Source organism: Mustela nivalis (assembly GCF_964662115.1).
Source record: "Mustela nivalis genome assembly, chromosome: 16".
NCBI classification, from domain to species: Eukaryota; Metazoa; Chordata; class Mammalia; order Carnivora; family Mustelidae; genus Mustela; species Mustela nivalis.
Window position 1 is genome coordinate 22,224,265 of NC_139035.1, and position 24,974 is coordinate 22,249,238.

Below are 24,974 nucleotides of genomic sequence, written 5' to 3' on the forward strand. Positions count from 1 at the left end.
GAAGGATCTTGAAAAACTGGCAAAAATTAATGAAATTTTGTTTATCTTGTTATTGATCTGTATGTGTTTATAGGTTGAGAAGATGTGGCCAGGGCAAAGCAAATAATTACAGATTCAATTTGGGGCTAGGGATAAATGAGAAATAGAAGAGGTAGAGAATACTATGAAATTGAAAGAAGAGGGTATAGAGCCTATTTCTTCTATGACCTGAAGGTCTTAGTATGAATCATTTTAAATAGATCATTAAGTATGAATAAATACATTTTCTTATTACAAATATGGCTTTATGGTTGTGAGGTATGTGGAAGGGACACTGAATGAGTACATCTAATCCTCTCCTTTTGTTTTCCCAGGGAAGGATGAGTCTGAGTTGTGTCCTTGGATAAGGAGGAGTGGGTAGGGAACTTGAGCAGTGCAGTAAACTTCTGGACAGTCATGTGAGGAGTGAAGGAGGAGTGAAGGAGTGAAGATAAAAGGAATAAGGGATTAGTATATGTTGGGTCAGGTTGGTGACTCAGTGGTCATTGGAATGGGCTGAAGTAACTAGGAGCAGAGCATTCATTTTCCTTAAGTGTGATTTAGAAGCCACAGATTAAATTAATTTTAAAAATGTCTGAAGGGTTGAAAAGCATTTGTCAACTGGAATCTGAAGGACCAATATCCCAGAGAAAAGAAGTTACCAAAGTAGGCCCAGGGTTCTGGCAAGCCGATTCCTTCCTCAATCCACTACTGGATCTAGGTGGGTTTGGCAGGTAACAGGGACACAGGGATGAGGGAAGTAGCTAGGCAGTGAAGAGGCAGAGAATCCAACAGAGCTTTGGCAATCTCGAAGGACTTGGGAACCCAAAAACTGCATTTCAGAAAATTTCTAAAGCCAGTTATAATTTGATGGGGAAAGGTCTCTGAGAGAAGGGAAGCCTAGAGAAGCTGAAAGAGAGTGCCTTTACCACGTCCACTAGCCAAAGTCTTAATCTGTGCAGGGCAACAGGCTGAGAAGCAAACATAAAATCACCCCAAAACAAAGCAGAGATATTGGCAGCCTCACGGTGCTAAAAGGGAAAAATACTGGAGATCAGAACTGCCAAATGTTAAGTCTACTACACAGTGGGAATGAACAAGAGGTAGGCTGAAACTTGCAAGGATTTGAGTCAATCCCAAATTTGAGATTTGGGGTTAAATTGAGGAGACGCGTCCTATTCTCACTGCCTGCCAGAAGATAAGCCGGATGCTCTGTGGAGGTAGATCTAGCTGCCTCACAGGGTTTCATAAAACGGCCTGGCATTCTGCTGAGAATTGCCAGGTGTTCCAAAAGATAAGATCAAGGGGCACCTGGGTGGCTCAGTGGGTTAAGCCTCAGGTTATAATCAGGTTAAGCTCAGGTTATAATCTCAGGGTCCAGGGATCAAGCCCCGCATCAGGCTCTCTGCTCAGTGGGGATCCTGCTTCCCCCCTCTCTCTGACTGCCTCTCTGCCTACTTGTGATCTCTGTCTGTCAAATAAATAAATAAAATCTTAAAAAAAATGTGAATAAGTACTCAATCTCATAGTCATCAAAGATCTATGAAATAAATCCACAGAGATACCATTATAGATCCACCAGATGGTTAAAATGACAAGACTGAGAGTATTAAGTATGGGAAAGATGTGCTGTCCTGTGACTGTTAACACCAGGGGGTATATACCATGGCACAATAATTTCATTTTTAAGTAATCCAATTCATAGGAACTTGTAGCAGATACATACATGTGTATACAAATTTGTATGTAACCAAAGCCATGTCCAAGGATGTTCTTGGCAGCACCATTGGGGACACTGGAAACAATCCAAATGTCTTTTAACAGTGAAATGGATAAATATTTTATGGAATATTCATTTATACGATGGAATAGCTTATATCAATAATAATGAACACGTTGTTTTACACATGTCAGCGTGGATGGATCTCACAAACATAATGGTGGTACATATTGTGTATTGATTCTATTTATATAATGATAAAAAATATTCTCTGGTGATAGAAGGCAGGGTAGTAGTAGTCACCCTTCTGGAGGGAGTTGAGGGAGGCTTCTGGAATGCTGGTAATGTTACGTATCTTGACCTAAAAACTCAACAGACTACAGTTATGATCTGCTAACTCTGAAGCCTGTATATTATCCTTCAACAAAAACTGTACATTAAAAAAAGAACGAAACTGCTATTGATGTGCATACATTTATTATGAGGCTAACAATCCCGTTCCTGGCCAGCCACTTGGCCAGCGTGGTACAGGAAAAATGAAAACGTTGGCCATCACAAACCCTTTAAGTTTTTAAACCTTTAAGTCAAAAATATTTAAATTTTCCACATAATTAGCATTGTCATGAAATCATAAATATTTCAAAGGAAGGATGACATTTGAGGACAATTCAGATTCATTTATTTCAACAAATTGTTATTTAATTTTTGGTCTTGACTGTGGTATTCCTATTTTGGTGGTGACAGAAGCAGAATGCTTGAATATCAGCCCGTTACCTTCCAATAGATTGCCAACTAACACACCCCATGTACCTTATTCTTGGATTTGTTTTCATGTGACCACTTGGAAATGTCTTTAATGGCTGAAAAGAAATGGAAGTGAGTTACTGGATTGTGCTTAATATGGCCTATGGGCAGAATAACTCCATGACAGAAGGTCAGTAAGCCTGCTGACTTCTTAGTGCTGAAGTGTTTCTGCTTTTCTGTGGCTGTTACTCATATCAATGTTGTTTAGTCTATTCTAATAATATATACTTTATTTTTTTAAGATTATTTATTTATTTGACTGAGAGAGAGAGAGAGAACACAAGCAGGGGGAGTGGAAAGGGAGAAGCAGGCTTCCTGCTGAGCATAGAGCCCAGATGCAGGGCTCAATCCCAGGACCCTGGGATCATGTCCTAAGCCGAAGGCAGATGCCTAATTACTGAGCCACCCAGGTGCCCCTAATAATATATACTTTAAACCATGTTTTTCAAACTTGTGTATATAAGAATCACCTGGGTAAGTTACTGAAGATGTCAAGCATTTTCAACACTCCAGATGATTCTGTAAAGGTGCTTTAGAGGAACGCATGTTGAGAAACCCACTTTAAGCCCACCATCAGCGGTAAGAGCTATTTGGAAAGTGATATTCTTACTGTGAATTTGGGAGAACTACCCCTTGGGGGATTTTTTTTTCTGCTTATTACAATAATTATGACAGGTTGTAGGTCATCGTTATTTAAAGCAGAGGGTTTAAGTTGCTGAGCAAAGTGGATATAAGAAAGCAAATGGAGGACATTTAAAATAGAACTTAAGAGAGTGCAGAAGCCGCCATCAGCCCCTGTCATGAATCACATAGTATTTTGCTCAAAGCTGAAATGACAGATGGACCTGTTATTAATGTAGCTAGGCACTCCTTAAACTACGATCATAACTGCTTTAGGAGAGTTTTTACAACCCAGGAATTCTGAAGCTGGTACATGTAGTTTCATGTCATCTCACAGGAGCAAACGAAGATCTGTATCCCACACTTGCAACAGTTTTGTTTGTCAGGATTTAAATAAAAGGACGAGAGTAAGAACTTCTTTGCCCACACCTTCTTTGGGTTACCACCTGTTTGCCTGGAACGAATCAAGGTGAAGTCGAATCGGTGACTCAACACCCAGTTACCCTATAGGCCTTAATTCACAAAAATGAAGTAAGTGTACAGGACCAAAAAAAAACCAAAAAAACCCACCAATGAACATTTCTTTTCCCGCATTTGCCTTTTTATTCTCCCCTCTATGGATATATCTAAAGCCCTGGGCTTAGCTTTGTTGTCAAAATGGACAGCTTTCCCTTTCCAAAGCTTCCCTGAAGCTTTCTCTTTCCAAAGCCAATGAAGATTATAGATGATATGAAGAAAGTCAGCTCCGTGATGATCGTAATCCGATGTTAAACTCGGGTCCTAAAACTCCTTATCACCCTGCAGCGTCCGCCGCTGCTGGCCATGTCTCTCCCAGCTTGCAAAGATCAGCTGTGATGCTGATGGCGGGATTGGAGCGTGCAGCTGGCTGTGGTTTTCGACTGCCCAGCACCCTTTGACAACTTCACATCAAGGTCTCTTGCTAATGAAGCAAGGGGAGAAACTCACGAAACTACCCCTCTTGACCAGAGTTGCGGAATATTGACTGTATTTAAAAGTGAAAAGCGAAATCCAGAGTAACAATTGACCTGGATTCTAATTTGCTTTTTAAAAAGGTCTGTCTTGGGGCATCTGGGTGGCTCACTGGGTTGATCCTCTGCCTGCAGCTCAGGTCATGGTCTCAGGTCCTAGGATCGAGCCCCGCATTGGGCCCTTTGCTCAGCCGGGAGCCTGCTTCCCCCCCTCTTTTCTCTCTGCCTGGTCTCTCTGCCTACTTGTAATCTATCAAATAAATAAATAAAATCTTTTAAAAAATAATAATAAAAAAGATTTGTCTGATCAAGATATCCACTGATGTGTTTGACAAAATTGGTAATTGGGGATCTTAGTTAAGGGACGGGATCATGATTTGGGGCTCATACATGTTTTATGTTCATCCTTTTGCATGTGCTGATGTATGTACCATTTGCTGCCCATCAGGACCCCTGTGGAGCCATCCCGCGGGCCCCTGGAGCCACCCCTGGATAGATTCTAACTGCCATACAGCCCACCTCCCCATTTTAGCAGGAAGCAGCCAGAGCCGTCATCGTCCCGTTCCCTAAGGGCAGTTAGGATTACTGTTCCAGGGACAGGAACGAGTAAGGGACAGGTGGCTAGGTAGGGAGAGATAGATAGGTGGCTAGGTGATCAGGCTCACAGAAATCCCAAAAATGTGGAGCTGTGGGGAAACCAGAGATAAGGGAACAAACCAGACCACCCTCCCCTAGGCGTGTGGGATGGGTGTCTTTTTATGAGAATCACCTGTGACCAGCAAAGAATAACCAGACCCTAAAAAGGAAGGAAGTCGGGGTGCCTGGGTGTCTCAGTGGATTAAAGCCTTTGCCTTTGGCTCAGGTCATGATCTCAGGGTCGTGGGATTGAGCCCCGCATCAGGCTCTCTGCTTGGCAGGGAGCCTGCTTCCCTCTCTCTCTCTCTCTCTGCCTGCCTCTCTGCCTGCTTGTGATCTCTCTCTCTGTGTCAAATAAATAAAATCTTAAAAAAAAAAAAAAAAAAAAAGGAAGTAAGCCACTGAAGGTGTTACAACTAGTCCTTGCTCAATGGTGATACCAGCAGAGATGGTAGAAGGATTTTAAGGTCCCTGGTTAGTGTTCTATGAAAGACCAGCCCCAAAGGCCTTCAGGGCCAACCCCGTGGGGACCCCTCTCACTCTTGAGAGCTTTTTCTGTCTGTTCACTTAAAATACTTCTATCCCTTTACCTCCCCACTCCCCCCAAAAAAGGTTTGTCTGTGGATGTTTTGATACCAAGCATAGTGTTGGCATCTTACATGCTTTTTTCTTTATCATTCAGTCAAAGTTAGAATTTGCCAAAGTATAGGATCTGCATGGAACATCCAGAATGCTTGGATGCTGCTTCCCTCCATGACTGACTTATGCTTCCTCATTTTGCCACATTCTTTTCCAACATGCTTTCTCCCAAGGAGCGTACCTTTCCGCTCTCTCCTTCTCGTTTGGCCCGAGAAAATCTCCCCCTCCTCTCCTCAGATTCAAATGAAGACCAAGCCTCAAAGGCAATTTCTCCGCCTACAGTTTGACTTTATTTATGGGTAATAACCTGGTGACTGAATTACTAGTCACTGGCATAGTGTATCTGCTTGCCTCGCATTTACTCTTGCCTCTAAAATTAGGCTGTTAGCATTTGACTCACTCCCATCGTCCAAATCTGCAGTTTTATGTTGGGCTGCTTGACAGCAGGTTCCTGGCATAAAGTCAGCACTCAGATGCTTGTTGAATGAATGAGTGATGTTTACCATTTGCGTGCCTCGTCTTCCCAGACACTTTTTGTTTTCCAGATTTTTTTTGTTGGCTTGGTTTTGGGTTTTTTTGTGTTTTGGGGAAACAGATAGAAAAGAGCATTAGCCCCATGAGAAAGAACCTGCCCTGTGGGATGAAGAAGAGCTACAGTTTTATACGTTTAACGTGAAGTCCCAGTTGAGTCTTCTCCTTGAATCATGTGCTGACTTCTACTCAAAAGAGGAAAGATATTTTCTTGATGATCTTTCACTGCCTGCTGTTCTAAATATGTCGTTTTATTTCTGATTTGCAATCTTGAGCTCTGACACCATGGCAGAAATATGGCTGAGGCAAAGAAACATCTCCTCGTTGGTTGAGGAGGTGGGAAGGGTTCCCTTGTCACATGCCCTTCTCTTCTTGGGCCCATTTCCTCTCGCGTTCCTCCCTATTCAGTCTTCTTATTTTCTAGTTTGTCTTCCGTGATCCTCTTGAGAGAGAGAGAAGCGTTGACTTAGAGATTGCCGTATGTGTCTCAGACCAACAAGTCGGATGCCTTCCACTCGTGTAATATTACATGCCAGTTATACCTCTGTGAAAATAAATGATAAATAAATAAATTTCCCAAAATGCATATTTCCTTTTCTCTTAAAACAGGATATCAAAAGTATGAACAGGAGTGATCTACATCAGTGCCAGCTATAATATTTGTTTAAAATGCAGATTCCTAGGCCTTCTGCAGCCCTGCAGATCATAGGTCTTAGGGGATGAGGGTCAAGAGTCTACATTTTTATCCAACCTTAGGCATTTATATTGTACTCTTTTGAGGCTCAGCTGCCCTTGACCAACGGTGCATTAAGTCCAAGTGAGAAAATTAAATAAAGGACAATTCCAAATGCATATACCTCGTTGGTAGATCATTCCACTTTACAATAAAAAGCCATACTTTAAAAATGTGATCGCCGCATAGAACTATGAACAGTGCTTAAAAATTAAGTGAAGGGCATTGGTTAAATTGTTTGATGACCATAACTATGGTTGAAAGACAAAATATATTTTCTAAAAAATTTTTCTTTGAAGAGCAATAATTTGAGAACTATTATTTTTGCTTTTCCTTTGTTTTCAATTTTTATCCTTCTGTGTGGACCTCTGCACCACCTTTTCTCTCACTTTCTCTCCCTCTCCCTTCCCCTCCCCACCTCACTGCATATATTCCTTCCTCTCTCCCTCTCTCTCCCTCCTCCCTCATACCTTCTTCCCTCTACCCTCCCCCCCCTTTTCCATAGCTAAGTTCAGCTCCTCTTTTGACACTAATGCCTACCTTACGATCTCATCTTTAGCACTTATGAGCATGATGTCATTAAGAGAATAATTGTTGCAGCTGGATCTTCTCTGAGACTTACTAGCTGGATGATACTAGACAGATTGCTTAACATCTCTCAGTTCCTGTGGCCTCAACACTAAAACAGAGCACTTACTGTACCACCTTTGGGAGATTTGAACCAACCTAGTGTGTATAAAGGGCTTAACAGAGATCCTAGCAGTCATTACTCAACTGTTGGTTTTTATAGTTATGAATTGCAATGATTACATGGGAAAGGATGTGTTAAAGAGAAAAGTTGAGTCCTTAAGTTAGGAGGTTTTTGAGTATTGTGATAGTTGTTAGGTTCTGAAGAGATAAAAATGAGTAAGACTTGATCACTGTCCTCAAGTTGTTGAGTCTTGTAGGAAAAGACAGATACATGTATAATTACATCCATAAAATATAGTGTGTGCAATGTTGTAAGATGGTGGAGGATTCAGTGGAACCACTAAGGAGGGAGTGATGAGGGTTTCTACTGCTATGTGTCAGTTGCTTTGTTGCTATCTGAATATATAATGGGAAGAATTTAAATAGTTCCTTTATTTACCATTGTTTCCTTCTGTTTAAAATGGTGCCCACACCATGCCCTGACTCCAGCAGGTCTTTATATACAAGAGAGAAGCTGTCACTTCCTTGAGATACCCACTTTCATCTGACTGCATATTTCTATAATAAATACAGAAATATCTATTGATCACTAATATAAATGCCAGCCCACTAAGATTGTTCAGTGTACAACCTGTACAGCTATACAAGGCAGACTTATAACTACAAGCAATATTTATCTCACACTGACTTTCATTGTTTTGTTTGGCAAATAAAGTAAGTAGGATGATTTTTCTAATGTAGACAAGCACCGTGATCCTGAACCCATGGTCTTGTCACCATCATTGTCCAGGGTGAAGGTTCTACTGTAGTTAGCTGGGTGAGACTGTTCTCATCATTTAGCAGTTTCCCTGAGGTGTTGATTGAACATATCCTTTAGGTGAATAGAGGAATTCTGAGTCAATCACCTCATAAACGATTCCTTCTCTCAGGACTATTATGATGGGCAGGGACATAACACATAAGAAGTAGCTAAACTATGGTGTTCTTCCCTTGTAGAGTATGTCGTCTCAGCTATTTTAAATATGTTCCTACAGATGCACTAAAAATAATCTGACAACACATACTAATAAAAACAAATTAGGCATTATGAATCACATTTTTGCATCCTTCTCACTTGTGTTTACTGTCTACAGTTGACACTCCAGATCCGTATGTGGAACTTTTCATCTCCTCCACCCCTGACAGCAGGAAGAGAACAAGACACTTTAATAATGACATAAACCCTGTGTGGAATGAGACCTTCGAGTTTATTTTGGATCCTAACCAGGAAAATGTTTTGGAGGTCAGTGAATCATTTGAAGACCATTCAATGGTCATCATTCATGTTGAAGCTGGTGTTTGAGCTTGTCCCTTTCGTGCCCTCTTTTCCCTTGGGCAGGTGTAGGTGGGGGTCCAGCTGTGCAGTCCGGAACACGGGGCTGTGGATGGTCTATGTGAAGTGATGTGAGTGTCCAGTGGGAAGCACAAGAGTTAGGTAGGGTTGGGAAGGATCTTTTATCCCCCTCGTGTGCTTTGGAGAAAACATATTTTCTGTTATATTGAGGAAGGTCCAAGTACAACAGAATAACAATATCATCAGTGGATTCCAACTTTAAAATAAGTTAGCTTTGTTAATCTAAAGTTTCTAACTGAAAATAAGTAACCTGAAAATAAGTTAAGGTAGATCTTTCCCAAAATGGTTGTGTGGATTTTCTACATTAATTTGTTTCTCATACTCCAAAATGACAAGTTTCCATTTTTGAAAACACGATAATGAATAAGTCAGTCAGGAAAATGAAAAAGTTTATGGTTGTTTTAGTGTCAGAAAGAAAAGACAAAGTATTATAGCCAGTTGAATATTGAGGGTCTCGATTGGCTATTAAATATCATTTGAGAACTCTCATTTTGTTAAGTGTGGTAGAAATTTTGGATACAATTTCCACAGATAGAAGAGAAATTGTATTCCTGTACTATACCTTTTAATCTCTACAGGTCACACTAATGGATGCCAATTATGTCATGGATGAAACTTTAGGGACAGCAACGTTCCCCATTTCCTCTATGAAAGTGGGAGAGAAGAAAGAGGTTCCTTTTATTTTCAACCAAGTAAGTGACGCAACAGGATTATTTTTCAACCTTATGTCAGATAAAACTCTTATTTATTCTGCAATCTTTTTTATTTATTTGTTTGTTTGAATGTGTGCTTTTTAAAGAGAAAATTTCGTGTTCCCTTTTACTTCCTGTCCAAATTTTTTTATTGTTCTGATATTTATAAGCTTTGATTGAAATATTCCACTAAATAATATAGAGATATTAATCTCTGTTGTTGCTCTAAGTGAGGCAATGGCTTTGGACTCCCCTCTCCCCCGACCCCAGGAGGTCTGCGAAAACTTTTGAGAGGATAAAGGAAGATACAAAATCTGAGAGGAATGGCAGAGAGAGAGAGAACTCAAAAAGAAAACTTTTGGGGGGCACCTGAGTGGCTCAGTCAGTTAAGTGTCTGACTTGATTCCAGGGCTCCCATCATGATCTCAGGGGCATCGGATCAAGACCCACATCAGGCTTCTTGCTCAGTGGAGAGTCAGCTTGGGATTCCCTATCTCCCACTTCCTCTACCTCTCCCCCTCATTCATGTTCTCTCTCAAATAAATTAAATTAAAAAATAATTTTTTAAAGAAAACTGTTGGAACATCCAAACTATTCCAAAATTACATGTTTAGCAGTAAATTAAGCCTCAATGGGGGGATATTTCTGTCTCAAATAATCCTCAAATAATTAGGGCTACAGCAATGAAAAGTTATCAGGAATAGTCAGAAGGGATAGGTTTTGTTTTGTTTTGTTTTGTTTTTTTTTACATTTCTAGGTTTGCTGTGTTTCTGTAATTTCAATAATTTAGGAATCCCAAGGCCCTAAAAGGATTATTAATACAGAGCAAACATTAGATTTTGAATTTCATAAGGAACTATTTTCGAAGTTTACAGTGACAAATGTAAACGACTGACAGACCAGGATCCAGAAAGCTGTTTAATGTATTAATTTCTTGTTGGAAGAGGCACCCTGTTTTTGCTCATCCTTGGAGTGACTTCAAATTGCTGTCTTCACGCAAACCTGGCTGTTCCTTAACTCTCACCTCCTTTCTGTTGCTATCCCAAGTGACCTCCTCCTTCTCTGAAGCCCTAAGATAATTATGTATGGTATTCATTGGGACTGAGTCATTTAAATTGTTCAATTTCTTATCTCCTCCCTCTCACCCTAAACCAAAATCTTGTAGGTCAGGAATACTGGTTATGCACGCCCAGTCACAGAGGTAATACACAGTTTGTATTTTCCAGATGAATGTATGCCTGTTTAGAAACCAACTTAAGCCCAAAGGGCTACCTCACCAGTTCATGCAAGCGGGACAGCCCAGCCATCTTGGGGACACTCCAGTCCCATACGCCTTGCTGACTCCTTCAGCTGCTCCAAGAAGTGTTTTCTACAGGTCTTACTCCAGTGCTAAGAGTCCATAGTTCTGTTGCCTTTTTTTTTTTTTTTTTAAGTTCTGGTGTTCATTCCTCTAGCAAATGTTTTTTGAAGTCTGCTGTGTACCAGCCACTGTGCTTGGTGCAAGGAAAATAAAGAATAAGACACAGGAGCCTCTTCCCTCAGTGACCTCTTTGAGGGGATGGAGGTGAGGTGGGGGTTGGGACAGGAAGTGGGCAGAGGAGATAGAAACATGTGAGAAACGAAACCACCCTACGGTGAGAGAAGCCATCAATCAAGAATGTGTGGTTGGAAGACGGAATAAAGATAGACTGTTGTCAGAGGAAGCCAGTGACCGCAGCGTACGAGTAGATGATTTTGAATAGGTTGAACAGGGAACATAGTGGTTAATGCCTTGGCATTGGAAGCTAGGTTGGTGTTTAAATGCCCGCTCTGTCCCTTACTATCTGTTTCATCCTGGTGAAGTCTCTTTCATGTCTTGATTTACTCATCTGTAGAATGGAGCTAGTATCTCATAAGAGAGTTTATGATAATTCATTCATGATTAAATGACTTAATATTACTTATATATAATATATCCGTATAATAACATATAGTATAATTATATTATGCATGTATTTTAAATACATTCAGATGTAATTTTTAATTGTACTTTTTATAGCATATTACATAAGATATAGATTATATATTACTTAGTTTATATATTTATTATGTACAAAATTTATTACATATGAAATATATATGGGGGGGCACATGGGTGCCTCAGTCGGGTAAGCGTCTGCCTTCAAACGGAGTCCTGGGATTGAGCCCTGCACTGGGCTCCCTGCTTAGTGGGGAGTCTGCTTTTCCCTGTGCCTCTGTCTCTGCTCATGCTCTCTCTCTCTTTCTCTCTCTCAAATAAATAAAATATTTAAAAAAAGAAATATATAATAATGCTTGGTTATAGAAATACATATCAATACTATATGCACAGTCAGTCTCTGCACAGAGTCTGCTAAGGTTTCTCTCTCGTTCTCCCTCTGCCCCTCCCCACTCTCTCTCTTTCTCTCTCTAAAATAAATAAGTAAATCTTAAAAAATTATTGCATGCACATGGATGTATCTATACATAACTATACTTTTATGTAGTTTTTTACATAAGATCCAATGTGCTTAGTTTATGTATTTATTAAGTATAGAATTTATTACATATTAAGTATATAATGATGTTTGGTTATAGAAATATATATCACTTCTGTATGCACATAGATGTATCCATCCATATATAGAGTGCTTAGAACATATTAAGTACGATGTAAATGCAAAGGCATGGAGTCTTGAAAGCAAGTCGGGGCCTGGCAAGTTACGAGGCTTTGCAGGCACATGTCGATGTGTGGTAGGGTAAGGTTTAGAGGCTAACATCCCCCAACCTTCCTAAAGCGAGTTGCTAGGACTGGTTCTCAATAAATGTTTGTTGAGAGCTTTGTAAGCATGGATTGGCCTCTCCAAAGTATGTCCCCCCCCCCCCTTCACTCTGATCATGGGAGAAGATATTGGAGGGAAACATGCATTTCCTCTTCTCCTGTCATTTCCTATGGTTAGCTGTGTAACCTCCGGGCTCTAAAAAAGACTTTCTACATTCCTGCATTTAAAGTAGCTTACATAATTAGTTTCTTTAGTGAGCCTGAGAAAACAGTTGACCAAACAGCTTTTCTAGATCACTCTTTTCTTAAGAGTCCTTTGAAGCATATGGCTGGGTGGAGAGCCCCCCTGCTCCAGCAGCATTACCCTTTGCATGCTCTCTAGCCCCGCCTCACCTCTACCTCCCATCTTTCAGAGGAGCATAGGCTTCTTTCCACAGTGTTCACAGAGGTGAGACAGAACAGACTGCGAGGGAATAATGTGAGAAAAAGAAGTTTTTAAACAATTCTTGAATTTGATTATAGCAGTCTGAAACAGTAAAAACAAAACAAAACAAAACAAAACTCTTGGATTTGACCAAGAGAGAAGAGAGAACACAGGTTTCCTGCCAAGACATTATTAACAAAAACTTCTTCAAAATTTTGTCATCCAGAAGTCAATACTGAGTCAACAGAGAGTGATTTCTGTGGCCAGCAGCCATCTAGAGAAAGAACGGGAGTCTCCAGAGGGAGATTGCCAGATTCCCACGGGCTTGTACTATCCACTCAGGGAATTGGGAGATCCATTTTCTCATTTTGTCTTGGTCACTAGTCTCCCTCTACAATGTTTGATTTGTCACTCTTTCTTTCTGCCTTATTTTCTTCATCTCTAAAATAGAATTTTTGATTAATTGATCTGTAAGAGCCTTTCTAATTTATAAAGTTCTATGATCAAGAAAGAATACCTTTTTTTATATGACCATTTTCATTCAAGAATTTTTAATTCTTTATATTTTACAGATATGGAAACAAAACAATAATAATGCAATAATAAAAATTTTTCATCTTGTGCCCACCCAGGGATGCCAAAAAATTTTATTATATGATTTTAAAATACTGACCTATCAGTAGATTATTTTTTTTTAAAGATTTTATTTATTTCAGAGACAGAGAGAGAAAGAGAGAGAGAGCATGAGCAGGAGTAAGGAGTAGCAGAGGGGAGGAGTAGTAGTAGTAGTAATAGAGAGGGAGAAGCAGACTCCCTGCTGAACAAGGAGCCCAATGCAGAGCTCCATCCCAGAACCCTGGGATCGTGACCTGAGCCAAAGACAGACACTTAACCAACTGAGCCCCCCAGCCCCCCAGTAGACTATGTTTTAATATGAGAATTTGAGCAGCTAAAATTTTGTAGCTAATACTTTGCTAAATGTTAAGAAAGCTACAACAAGTTCATCTTCAAGAAACTAGTACTCTATTTGGAAAGGAGTAAAACATTCATGTGTAAACTGGTAAGTAATACAATAAGTACTGTCATTAAGCATCTGTTCATTAATTTACTTACTTAGGAGTTATTAATCACTTGTATTCTAAGCAGTATTCTAGGTGATGGGCAAACAGTAGAGGACATGACAGATGATGTTTGGGTTCCCAGAGAGCTTGCATTCTAATGGGGGAGGTATATAGAAACAGAAAGCAAAGGACAGTCAGTACAATATCCTCTAGAGAGAAATACTGTGAAGAAAATAGAGCAGAGGGATATGATGAGGAATAGTTGGTGGGCAACTGAAGTTTATATAGTCAGGGAAGGGCTTTCTAAAGTGTTATATATTTTTCTCCAAATTTTATTATAAAAACTTTTAAGCATGGAAAAAAGTTGAAAGATTTATATAACTGACACATAGACTCTACAATTCATGTTTTACTATGTTTACTTTGCCATGTATCTGTCCTTCTACTCATCCATCAAACCATCTTACTTTTTAAATACCATTTGTTTATTTTAAAGAGGGGGGAGAGAGCGGGTGAGGCGGGAAGGGACAGAGGGAGAAGGAGAGAGTCTTAAGCAGACTCCTCACTGAGCACAGAGCCCTACATGGGGCTCAATCTCACAAACCTGAGATCACGACCTGAGCTGAAACCAAGATTTGGCTGCTTAACCAACTGTGCCACCCCGTGCTCCAAACCATCTTACTTTTTTGATGCATTTAAGGAAAAATTGAGAGGCTGCCTGAATGGCTCAGTCCAGTGGGCATCTGACTCTTGGTTTCTGCTCATGCTGTGGTGCTGAGGTCAGGGGATCCAGCCCTGGGTTGGGCTCTGCCTCAGGAGGGAGTCTGCTTGAGCTTCTGTCTCTTTGTCTCCCTCTGCTCCCCCCCACTCATGCACTTTCTAAATAAATAAGCAAATAAACAAATTGCAGATAACACTGTCCTTCACCCCTAAACATTTAGCATATCATTAAGTAGAGTTTAGTATTTACATTGTATAATTTTAAGGCCAAATAGATAGTGTAGATAATATACACAGTGAGAGTTATAAGATGGAATTATTCATTCATTTCACAAACAACTATTAAACACCTACTGTATGTCAGACAGTCTTTAGATACTACCTATTCGGCAGTGAGCAAAACACTAAGAATCCCTCCCCTTGCGGAACTTCTAATCTACTTAGTAAAGGACACAAGAAGCAAGATAAATAAACAAAAGTTCCTTACATTAGGTAGTGATAGCAATAAGTGCTAAATAAACCAGGGAAGGAGGAAAGAAGAGTTTATGTATGTAAAGGGAGTTGCAAATGCAGTTCCAAAAACGTGGCTAAGAGCATCTCTGATGATACTGGGGGGTGGGGGATGTGGCAGAAGTTGCTCCAAGAAGAGTCCAGCAATGGAAGTTTGCCTGGCATGTTGAGTAACAGCGCTGAAGAGAATATGCTGGAACATACTGAGAGAGTAGTAGGGATTGTGGTAGGAGATGAGAACGGGGAGGGGAAGGGGGATGGGATTTTCAGTGAGTTACAGTGGATACCAGTGGTTTAGGCTTGTCCTTAAAGGAGAGATGTAGTTGGATCATGAATGGGTTGGAAGACCCTTCTGGTAGAAAGAATAGCCTGGGCCTTTGCTCATAGTCATGGGACTCAGAAGGACATGCATGTTCAGGAAACAGTGTCTAGACCAGTGTGATGGGAGCAGAGCATTCGTGCATATAGGAAGAAGGGTACACAGGGGTCAAGCTACGCAGAGCTCAAATTTGAGATGTTAGAATTTGGACGTTTTCTTACCGACAGCAGTGAATTATGGAAGGTTTTTGACCCAGTAATGGGGAATTTCGAGAAACAGGATTTGGCTTCTTCCTCAGATGTATTAGGAAGCAGCAGGTTAGGAGGCAAAGAGACAGGGTACGTTTCCTAGTGGAAACAAAAAGGTTGAATCCGCTGTTAGCAGACTTCTGTGGCCAGGGACGAGTATGAGGAGTGCGACAGCAGCTTTCTCGGGTCTGCAGGAGCTGAGTGGAATGATTGCTCGGGACAGTGAGACCAGCTGGACCTGCAGAGTGGGAATTTACACTGGATCCATCTGGCTCTTCCCAAGACTGATTTATCACTTGATTTTTGAACTTTTTTGGTTGTTTATTATTTTTTTGTTGTTTTTAGGAAAAAGCCAGTCTTAGGGCTGGGTCCACATTTGTTTTGTTTTGTTTTCTCCCTGGCCTTTAGGGTTAGGTTGTGTTTATTGGAGTCACAAAGTGAGAGAGCATCACAGTTGTCATTTGAAAGAAATTGGCAGGACCTGATGTTTTGGACCCCAAGCTCAGAGTCAGTCAGTCACTGCCTGGGTTGGAATCATGATCCTGCTACTTAATGGCCCATGTGATGTTAAACAAGTTTTTTTTATTTTTTGTTTCTCTTTTCCGTGCATCATCATCAGTGAAACAGGGTTATACATAGTACCTACCTCTTAAGGTTGTGGTTATGGCTAAATTAATTAATACATGGAAAATTTTTGAACAGTGCCTGGCCCAGTATGCACTTAATAAATACTAGATATTCTCATGGTAACTGGCCAGATTTAACTATCTGTCATGTGCTTACTTATTTGTTTGAACTTAACAAAATGAATATGTACACACACACACACACACGCGCGCGTGGGCGCACACACATATGTATATAGTTTAGTGATTTCTTTAGTGATCATTTAACATAGTTCAAAAATGCTCCAGTCACCCATTACTGAATATATCATGTGTGACAGTGGGTTACAGAATCCCATTTTAAAATGGAAAGATATAACATCTTCAGCCTTTGCTGTGTTTGGTGTAAACAAAGTAGCCTCTTCCAGAGAATCTTAAAAATGCTGAGGTTCTGAGGGACATTAGAGAAAGATTACACTTCTTCATTCTCTAGCTGAAATTTGTTTGTTTAGGCCAGTACTTTGAGGAAGATAGCCCCTCAGGTTGACGTGGTGTGGTGGTGTTATTTGCCGTCTTTATTTAGATGTTAGTGGTATTGTTTAAAAATAGCCACGTCTCCTGGCTCCAGTGTCATCTGCTTCTGACTGATTGCTTTCTTTGATTGTTGCCTATTCATGATTACAAGCTGGAAGATGAATGGGGTCGTTCTATAGAAGAGAGAGGGGCAAAGCTCTAAAAATTTGGTAGTTTTGATGCTGAGTTCAGAATGTGAAGTTAGTGTCAGGATGATTTCTTTGGAAAACTACGTATTCATGTGTGAAGACTAAGATTACAGTTTAGCTAAGTGAATGAGACAATGCAAAGTTTGGAGGGGAAGCAAGAGGACTCTATTCTTTTATGAGAAGTCTGGGGGATCTTTGGCTAGGAGGTGAATGCCATCAGATGGTACAGGTCAGAGTTCAAACACAGGTCAAACAACTCCTGGCTTTAGGAGAGAACACGTTTTCATTTGAGGATGCTAGCAATAGAAACGTAAGTGAGTCTTTTTTGACACTTTCACAATTTATAACTTTAAAATTATAGGGCATTTTAGGAATGTTCTTGTCTCCTTGGGTCCTCTACTGGCCTGAAGTTCCATCAAGGAGTAGAATACATTCAGCTTGATTATTATTGCATACCTATCCGGATACACATTAGATGCTTGAATCACTTTTGGATGAAAGGATAAATGAATGCACTTACGAGATATACAGAAAATCTGGGAAGTACTCAGACAGGAATCATGAAAGTAAATTAAGTTTAAAAGGAGAAACTAGAGTCTGAGACATTCCCATTTGGAGAAAAAGAGGTAGCATTTTGGTTTGGTAATATTGCTCTAGGAAATCTGGTTTAGAATTTCCAGTCTCTACATAAGGAGGGAAAGGGAGCTTAAATCAAGGAAAGAGGGATGATCCTCAAATGTAGGGAGGAACCCTGCATGATAGAGGAGAACAGGACTATAGGAGAAATGGTGTATTTTTTAATTGTTCAAATCTTTTAAGACCATTTGTGATATTGGGGGGGAGGGAAGCAATTATCCTGAATTCTTAGGTGAATGGATTAAGATGATTCCTGGTAGTAAATGCAAATATTATTTTATTAAGAAGTTGTATATTTAACTAGACAGTACATGGTGGTAATCATTTTGCAATATATAAAAATGTTAAATTATTGTGTTATGTGCCTGAAACTAATATAATGTTAAATGTTACTTACATCTCAATTAAAAAAAATAAACATCATATATATTTTAAAAAGTGACTTTAGCAGTATCTTGTTCAATTTTAAACTTGCAAAATTTACCTAGACATGATCTGGCTTGTATTGGTGGAATTGTTAATTTCTGCTCTGCCCTTGAATTGCCTCTTGTGAGATCCACATGCTTCCTTCTTCACTGGATAGGGTTACAGCATATGGAAACATGATTTTTAGTAAAAGTGGCCCTTATTTTTGAAACATAATTTTATTTTATCTTGTATGGGTCAGGTATATACAGATAAAACAGAAAATATGCTATTATTCTCTCAAAAGATGTAAATGATTATTAAATCTGCCTGGGGATCAGCTGTTTTTTTATTTTTCTGAGGGTTGGTGGGGAAGAGTACATAGACTCAGGAGGGATCAGAATTCAAAGTAATGTTTTTTTGAAAGTGAAGGTTGTAAATGCTGGACTGTATTAATAATCAAAGGCATAGCATATTTGAAGAGCTCTTTACTAATGGGATAGATTCTCAAGCTTCAAATCATTTGTGTGTGTCTTTTCATAATAATCATTTTTTTAAGGATTTTATTTTATTTATTTGACAGAGATCACAAGAAGGCAGAGAGGCAGGCAGAGTGGGGGGGGGGGCAGTAGGCTCCCCACTGAGCAGAGATCCCAATGCGGGGCTCCATTCCAGGACCCTGGGATCATGACCTGAGCGGAAGGCAGAGGCTTTAACCCACTGAGCCACCCAAGTGCCCTCATGATAATAATTTTAAACAACCTCTTAATGCCAGGCAGTCACTATGCTTGTTACTTTAGCTTTATCATTTCAAAATGATATTGGAAAGTTTGCAAGTAAATTAGTGGGTTAGGTACTTTATTATTTTTTTAAGATTTTTTTTATTATTTATTTGACAGACAGAGATCACAAGTAGGCAGAGAGGCAGGTTGGGGGGGGTGGTGAAACAGGCTCCCTGCCCAGCAGAAGAGCCCGACGTAGGGCTCGATCCCAGGACCCTGGGATCATGACCTGAGCAGAAGACAGAGGCTTTAACCCACTGAGACACCCAGGTGCCCTCATGATAATAATTTTAAACAACCTCTTAATGCCAGGCAGTCACTATGCTTGTTACTTTAGCTTTATCATTTCAAAATGATATTGGAAAGTTTGCAAGTAAATTAGTGGGTTAGGTACTTTATTATTTTTTTAAGATTTTTTTTTATTATTTATTTGACAGACAGAGATCACAAGTAGGCAGAGAGGCAGGTTGGGGAGGGGGGGTGAAACAGGCTCCCTGCCCAGCAGAAGAGCCCGACGTAGGGCTCGATCCCAGGACCCTGGGATCATGACCTGAGCAGAAGACAGAGGCTTTAACCCACTGAGACACCCAGGTGCCCCAGTTAGGTACTTTAAATAATTATTTTTAAGAGAAGCCTGGGTGGGTTAAGCCTCTGCCTTGGGCTCAGGTCATGATCTCGAGGTCCTGGGATCCAGTCCAGCATTGGGAGCTCTGCTCACCAGAGAGTCTGCTTCTTCCTCTCTCCCATGTGTTCTCCCACTTGCTCTCTCTCTCTCAAATAAATAAATAAAATCTTTTAAAAAGTAAATTATTTTAAAATCTGAAATGGCTTCTTGATATGGTTTCTCTCCTCTAGATCCTTACCTTCTCCCCATCTCCCTACTCCCCAGGTGAACATCTCCCATTGTAAGCATTTACAGTTGCTTTCCTCTGTGGAATTCAAAGATGAGATTATTGTTTTCCACAAGAACGTACACTGAGTACAGTCTGCTTCTTACTTTTATAATTCCTAGAAGAGGTGGAGCTCTTCTCATTTGTCTGGTTTCTAGCTAGGCAGTTACGGGGTTGGGAAGAGTCAGAGAGACTCGGTCACCTTTCCTTCAGATTGCTGTGAGACTGCGAGCTGTGTGGAAGACCGTGATGTGGTGGGTGGGGAGGAATTTACAAGACTTGTTTCATGCCTCACAGGAAGTACATGTTTTTGTGGCTATCGCATCTGAATGACATGTTTCAGGTTAAAAGGTGCAGCGAGATTGTAAATGTCAGTTTTCATAGCATGTCTGAGCATGGCACATCAGGTGGGAGAGTTTAAAATTTCCTCCAGATCGTAGGTGATCCACCTGGGCAACATATGGAAATGAGGATCCCATCCATGTGACAAGTCCCACCACAACACATTCTGTATTACCCTGCATGGCAGGAAAATCCTGTGTCTTCCCTTCTCCCCTCCTGCCTTCATTTAGGAGGTCTTACCTGTCAGTCTAGGATTAGGGATGTCTTAGCCAAGAAGCACTGTGGGTGGTTATAGAAGGGACATTCTGTGGCAAAGACAAATGTGACTATGAACATAGCGTAGTTGATTTTCCTTTTATTTATTAAGTTGTTGGGACAAGTAGGCATTAGGTACAACCAGGCATTGATTATCTTAACACCTGGATTGCTTAGGGACCTTCCTGTTGGGGAGCCATCTTTTTTCTCAATTCTGTCATCGCAAGGCACATTGGACTAGGAAGCCCATTCCAGCTTCGAATCTTTCCATTTGTTAGAAAACTTCACGAAGAGTCGTAATGTTCTTTGAGTTTCCATTCTCCTGTGGTGATTTTGCCCTCTGGTGACAAAAACAGTAAATCTGGTCTCATTTTAATACCAGCTTTCATGTTTTTTGGGGGGGAAAAGAAACAGACCATGTTTTACCCACATCTTGTTTTTCTCACTAAATGTCCAAAGCGGCCTCATTCACTATAACATTTTCTAAGCTCTCTTTGGGAAAGACTCCATTTGAAATTTAGAAATAGGGTACTGACACGATGTACTGGGATGTGGTTTGAGCAGGCCTACCATTGGTAGAACGGACAGCAGTTACATTAATTTAGAAGCCAGTCACCTTTTTTACTTATAAACTTAACTCTGATTCATCTGGGTATGTATAATTCCATTTGTACTGGGGTTCTTGATTGTTTTGTTAACTTCAAAGTAATGTGATATGCTGCCTTGATGAATAAAGGTCATGGGATTTCAGAGGAACTGCTGTATGTGTTAGACCAACCCATGATTGTATATTTAGAAGCGATGAAATGTTTCTTGATAAGGAAAGACCACCTTGTGCGATCCCTCACACACACATGCACAGTAATTCAACAGGTATGTATCGATTATGTGTTGAATACCAAAGACTGTGCAATGAGCTAGTAATAGAGATCTATATAAGATAAAGCTCACAGTCTAGTGGGAGAGGCAAATTCTTGTACAGATGAGTTCAGTACCTTTTTCTTACTTATAAAATGTAGTCCTGAGAGTTAGCCATGAACTTATTTTAACCTTTTGGAAAGCTCCTCCTAGCTTGTTTTTTTCCATCCTCTGACCAAAGAGAAAACAAAGCCAATAATCTTTAGCATTTTGTGTTGCTTCCAAAAATATCCTCTTCACCTTTTAAGAGGAATATCCGAATTCTGTTCTATTCAAAGGTATTGGGCAGGTTCACTCTAAATATATTCTAGGGTAACTGATATTAAAAAAAAAAAAAAGGCACCATTTTACAGGTGCAGCAACCTGCAAAACATTTTCTCATTTGGTTCTCCTAATAGTATAAAATTACATTATTCATAAGTAGTGGCAGGGGTTAGTACAGAGAAGGTCTTTCCATACAACAGATGTATAGTCTTCAGAAAGACACCTTTTAATACCTCTTCTTCTCTGTAGATATTAATCACTCTCTTTTCCATTAAGGTACAATTGGCCCATTGGCAGGACAGAGCCCTCTGATATATTTGGTTGGCTCACAGTGTTGAAAAAATGAAAACCTGAGCCCCACCAACTCAGACAACCCCACCAACTCAAACATCTACGGAAACATCTGTAGATGTTTCCTGAGCTGACCATAGTTGGCTGGCCCCTGGTCCTACTGCCATCTTGGATAGGTGCTCTGTCTCCAGTTTATTCCAGCCCACAATTGTCACAAATGCACCTGTGTACATTTTCACCCAGGCTTTCTTGGCCCAGGGATAGTTCCTGAGTAATAGGCACACCTTCAGAGGCAATTTTTAGATTTCATGCATAATGTTTATAGAATTCAACTACTTCATTTTAGCAGAAGAGGAAAACAACTGTATAGAGGCAATTCTTACATTCACTAAAATGACTAATTAAATAGGCTTTATCATGAAGAATAGCAAAATTATATATATATAAAAATTATATATAAATAAAATTATATATAAATAAAAATTAAAATACACCCATAATTTAGGGTCTTCATGATGCTATATTACTTTTATTTTTAGAATTCTTTTAGGTTAAAAATTATCTGGCACTCAAAAAATGTTTTGACCTTGTTTGCCTTATATGTAACACACATCCATTTTATGGCCTAATCTGATTAATACATCTGTTCTAGGTCACTGAAATGTTTCTGGAAATGTCTCTTGAAGTTTGGTAAGTACATTTATTTCATTGGGTGGAAAATATTGTGAGTGATCCACTGACTTATTTTAATTTTTAAAGGGTAAACTTTTAAAATATAAAATAATTCTGAAACTTGTATAAAAAATGTATTAGACTTTTCTTTAGCTCTTCCCTGTTAGCTACTGCATTAAAAAATAATAGTAAATATAATATCTTTGCATAATTTTCCTGTAGTTTGGTCTTTAAGTAATAGAGTTTAGGGCTTGTAAAGTCAATAATAAGAGCTTTTAGAGAGTTTCTCCTTGAGGTTCATTTCCCACAGAAATGAACAAATATGGTTATTTAAGTCTCTTTTTCATTGTTGATTCAGATAGATATTCAAAAACATGAAAGTAAACAGAAACAGGAAACTATAAAAAACAAAAAATGAAGATTGAGACTGTTTTTGTACATGGAGATCAGCAGGACGGCAAGTAGTAAAGTTCCAAGAAGCTCTTTTGAAGTTGTCTCCAAAAACATGTTGGGAAATTATTTATTTATTTCCAAATGGTACCTCTTAGAGGAGGCAGGCCTACCTGGAGAATGAGCCAGATCTAACGCTGAGTTCACTACATCCCATCTCCCTCAAACTCTCTGTGTCTCCTTGAACTTCCCTGTGAAAATGGGTTTTACCAAATGGGTTTTACACCACATGTATCAGTGTAATATTCTCCTGTTGTGTGATTTGCCAAATGAGTGAGGATGGATATGTTGACATTGGGTTAGGTATTTCTCTTATTTTGGTTCCCGTAACACGTTGATTGAGCTTAGTAAATTACTACATAAATTACCACTGTCCCTGAAGATATGTCAGGAAGTATCAAAGGGCAGTCCAAGTAATTGAGTTGTGTTACTCTGCATTGTGTTGATTCTTGCTTCAAAGTAGTATATTTTATAGCATGAAATTAGAAAAATTTTTATTATTTGACAAGGAGGTCATGCTATTTGTCTTAATGGGAAATGGTCTTTAGTGCTGTAATTAGGCCACTAGCATGTAAAAGAAATTCACTGTAGCAAACCATAATTATCAAAAAATGTAGGAAAAAACTCAGCTAATTAAGATACATTGTCGAGAAGCAACTTACTATACGTTTATAATGACTTTTAATCAAACTCTGTTTTTACGTGTTCATTTGTTTTGTCTCTGAAATGGAAATGTTCTTTAAAGAAAAAGTCAACTTTCCATGGAATGTCTTCCATTGGATATAAAGTAAAATCAAGAAAGAAAATTAGAGTTAAAGATAATACACGAGGGGCTCGTGGGTGGCTCAGTCTTGATCCCAGGATCCTAGGATTGAGCCCTGCATTGAGCTCCCTGCTTGGCTGGGAGCCTGCTTTTTCCTCTCTCTGCCACTCCCCTACTTCTGGTCTCTCACTCTCTCTGTCAAAAAAAAAAAAAAAAAACTTTGAAAAAAAAAAAAAGATAATACATGAAAGAGGAAATAAATGAACCAAACTTCTCTTACTATATTTATAAAATTACTCAATATGTTGAATTTTCTTTTACAGTTTATACTAATATCTTCTAAACATCTGTATTTATTGCTCAAAAAAAATCATACTCTTGGGCGCCTGGGTGGCTCAGTGGGTTAAGACTCTGCCTTCACCTCAGGTCATGATCTCAGTGTCCTGGGATCTTGTCCTGTGTCGGGCTATCTGCTTGGCAGGGAGCCTGCTTCCTCTCTCTGCCTGCCTCTCTGCCTACTTGTGATATCTCTCTCTCTGTTAAATAAATAAAGAAAATCTTTTTTAGTATATGTGCTGCCGAAGCGAGCAGAAGAAAATCTTTTTTAAAAAATGAAACTCCTTGTGCTTAATGTAAGATAGTGATCAGCATTGTATATTATAAGGAACATGAGTTCCAGAATGAGAAGTCCTAGTTTTAAATCTGCCTCTTGCTAATTATGTGAACAGCTGAAAGATTTTTAATCACTTTTTTATTCATTTGTAAAATAAGAAAGTGAATTATAAGCATATTGTGATGATTTAATGAGATGTCCTTTAGAAAAAGCATATATTGTTTTATATAAATATGATATAAGAAAAGTTTTCCACATATGCACCACATGTTCATAGTAAAACTGTTTGTTAATAGTTTAGAGAAATTAGAACTAACCCCAATGTTCATAGATAAATAAATTATATTCTAATCATGGAAATACTCCATAATAGTAAAAATGTTTGAATTATTTCTAATTATATATCTATTTATGTGAATCTCAAAAACAAAATGTTTCATGGAGAAGAAATTACAGAATACATACAGTTGATACCATTAAAAAAAACCTAAAAAACTGTAAAATGACTCTGTAATTTAGAGATATAAATATATACTGTAAAATTATAAATTAATACCTTGGAAGACTAAAGAGCAAGTCTAAGGTAGTGGTTCTCTTAGGAGCAGAAAAGGAAACACATTTTGAGATGAGTTCACAGAGACAACTGTGTAGGTGAGATTTTTATTAAAATTTTTAGAAGGTACCCAACCTAATATGTTATAATAAAAAATAACAGAGAGTTTATCCTAAGGCTTAACTTAAAAATCACTCATTCACTCTGATCTCTTTCTTCCTTGTTGCCTAAGCCTCATAATAGTCAAATTTAATAACTGTGTGATTCATGCTTTGATATACTATAC

General features: G+C 39.2%; 1 protein-coding gene across 3 annotated transcripts in view; it reads left to right on the plus strand.

Moving 5' to 3' along the window:
• Positions 1-24,974, plus strand: part of PLA2G4A (phospholipase A2 group IVA) — a 162,815-nt gene that overhangs the window by 62,698 nt on the left and 75,143 nt on the right. For all 3 annotated transcript variants that reach the window (XM_082704068.1, XM_082704070.1, XM_082704069.1), the window contains 3 exons: positions 8,515-8,663; positions 9,353-9,466; positions 22,290-22,327. In XM_082704068.1, the coding sequence (XP_082560194.1) occupies positions 8,515-8,663; positions 9,353-9,466; positions 22,290-22,327 (301 nt within the window). The remainder of the gene's footprint in view (positions 1-8,514; positions 8,664-9,352; positions 9,467-22,289; positions 22,328-24,974) is intronic.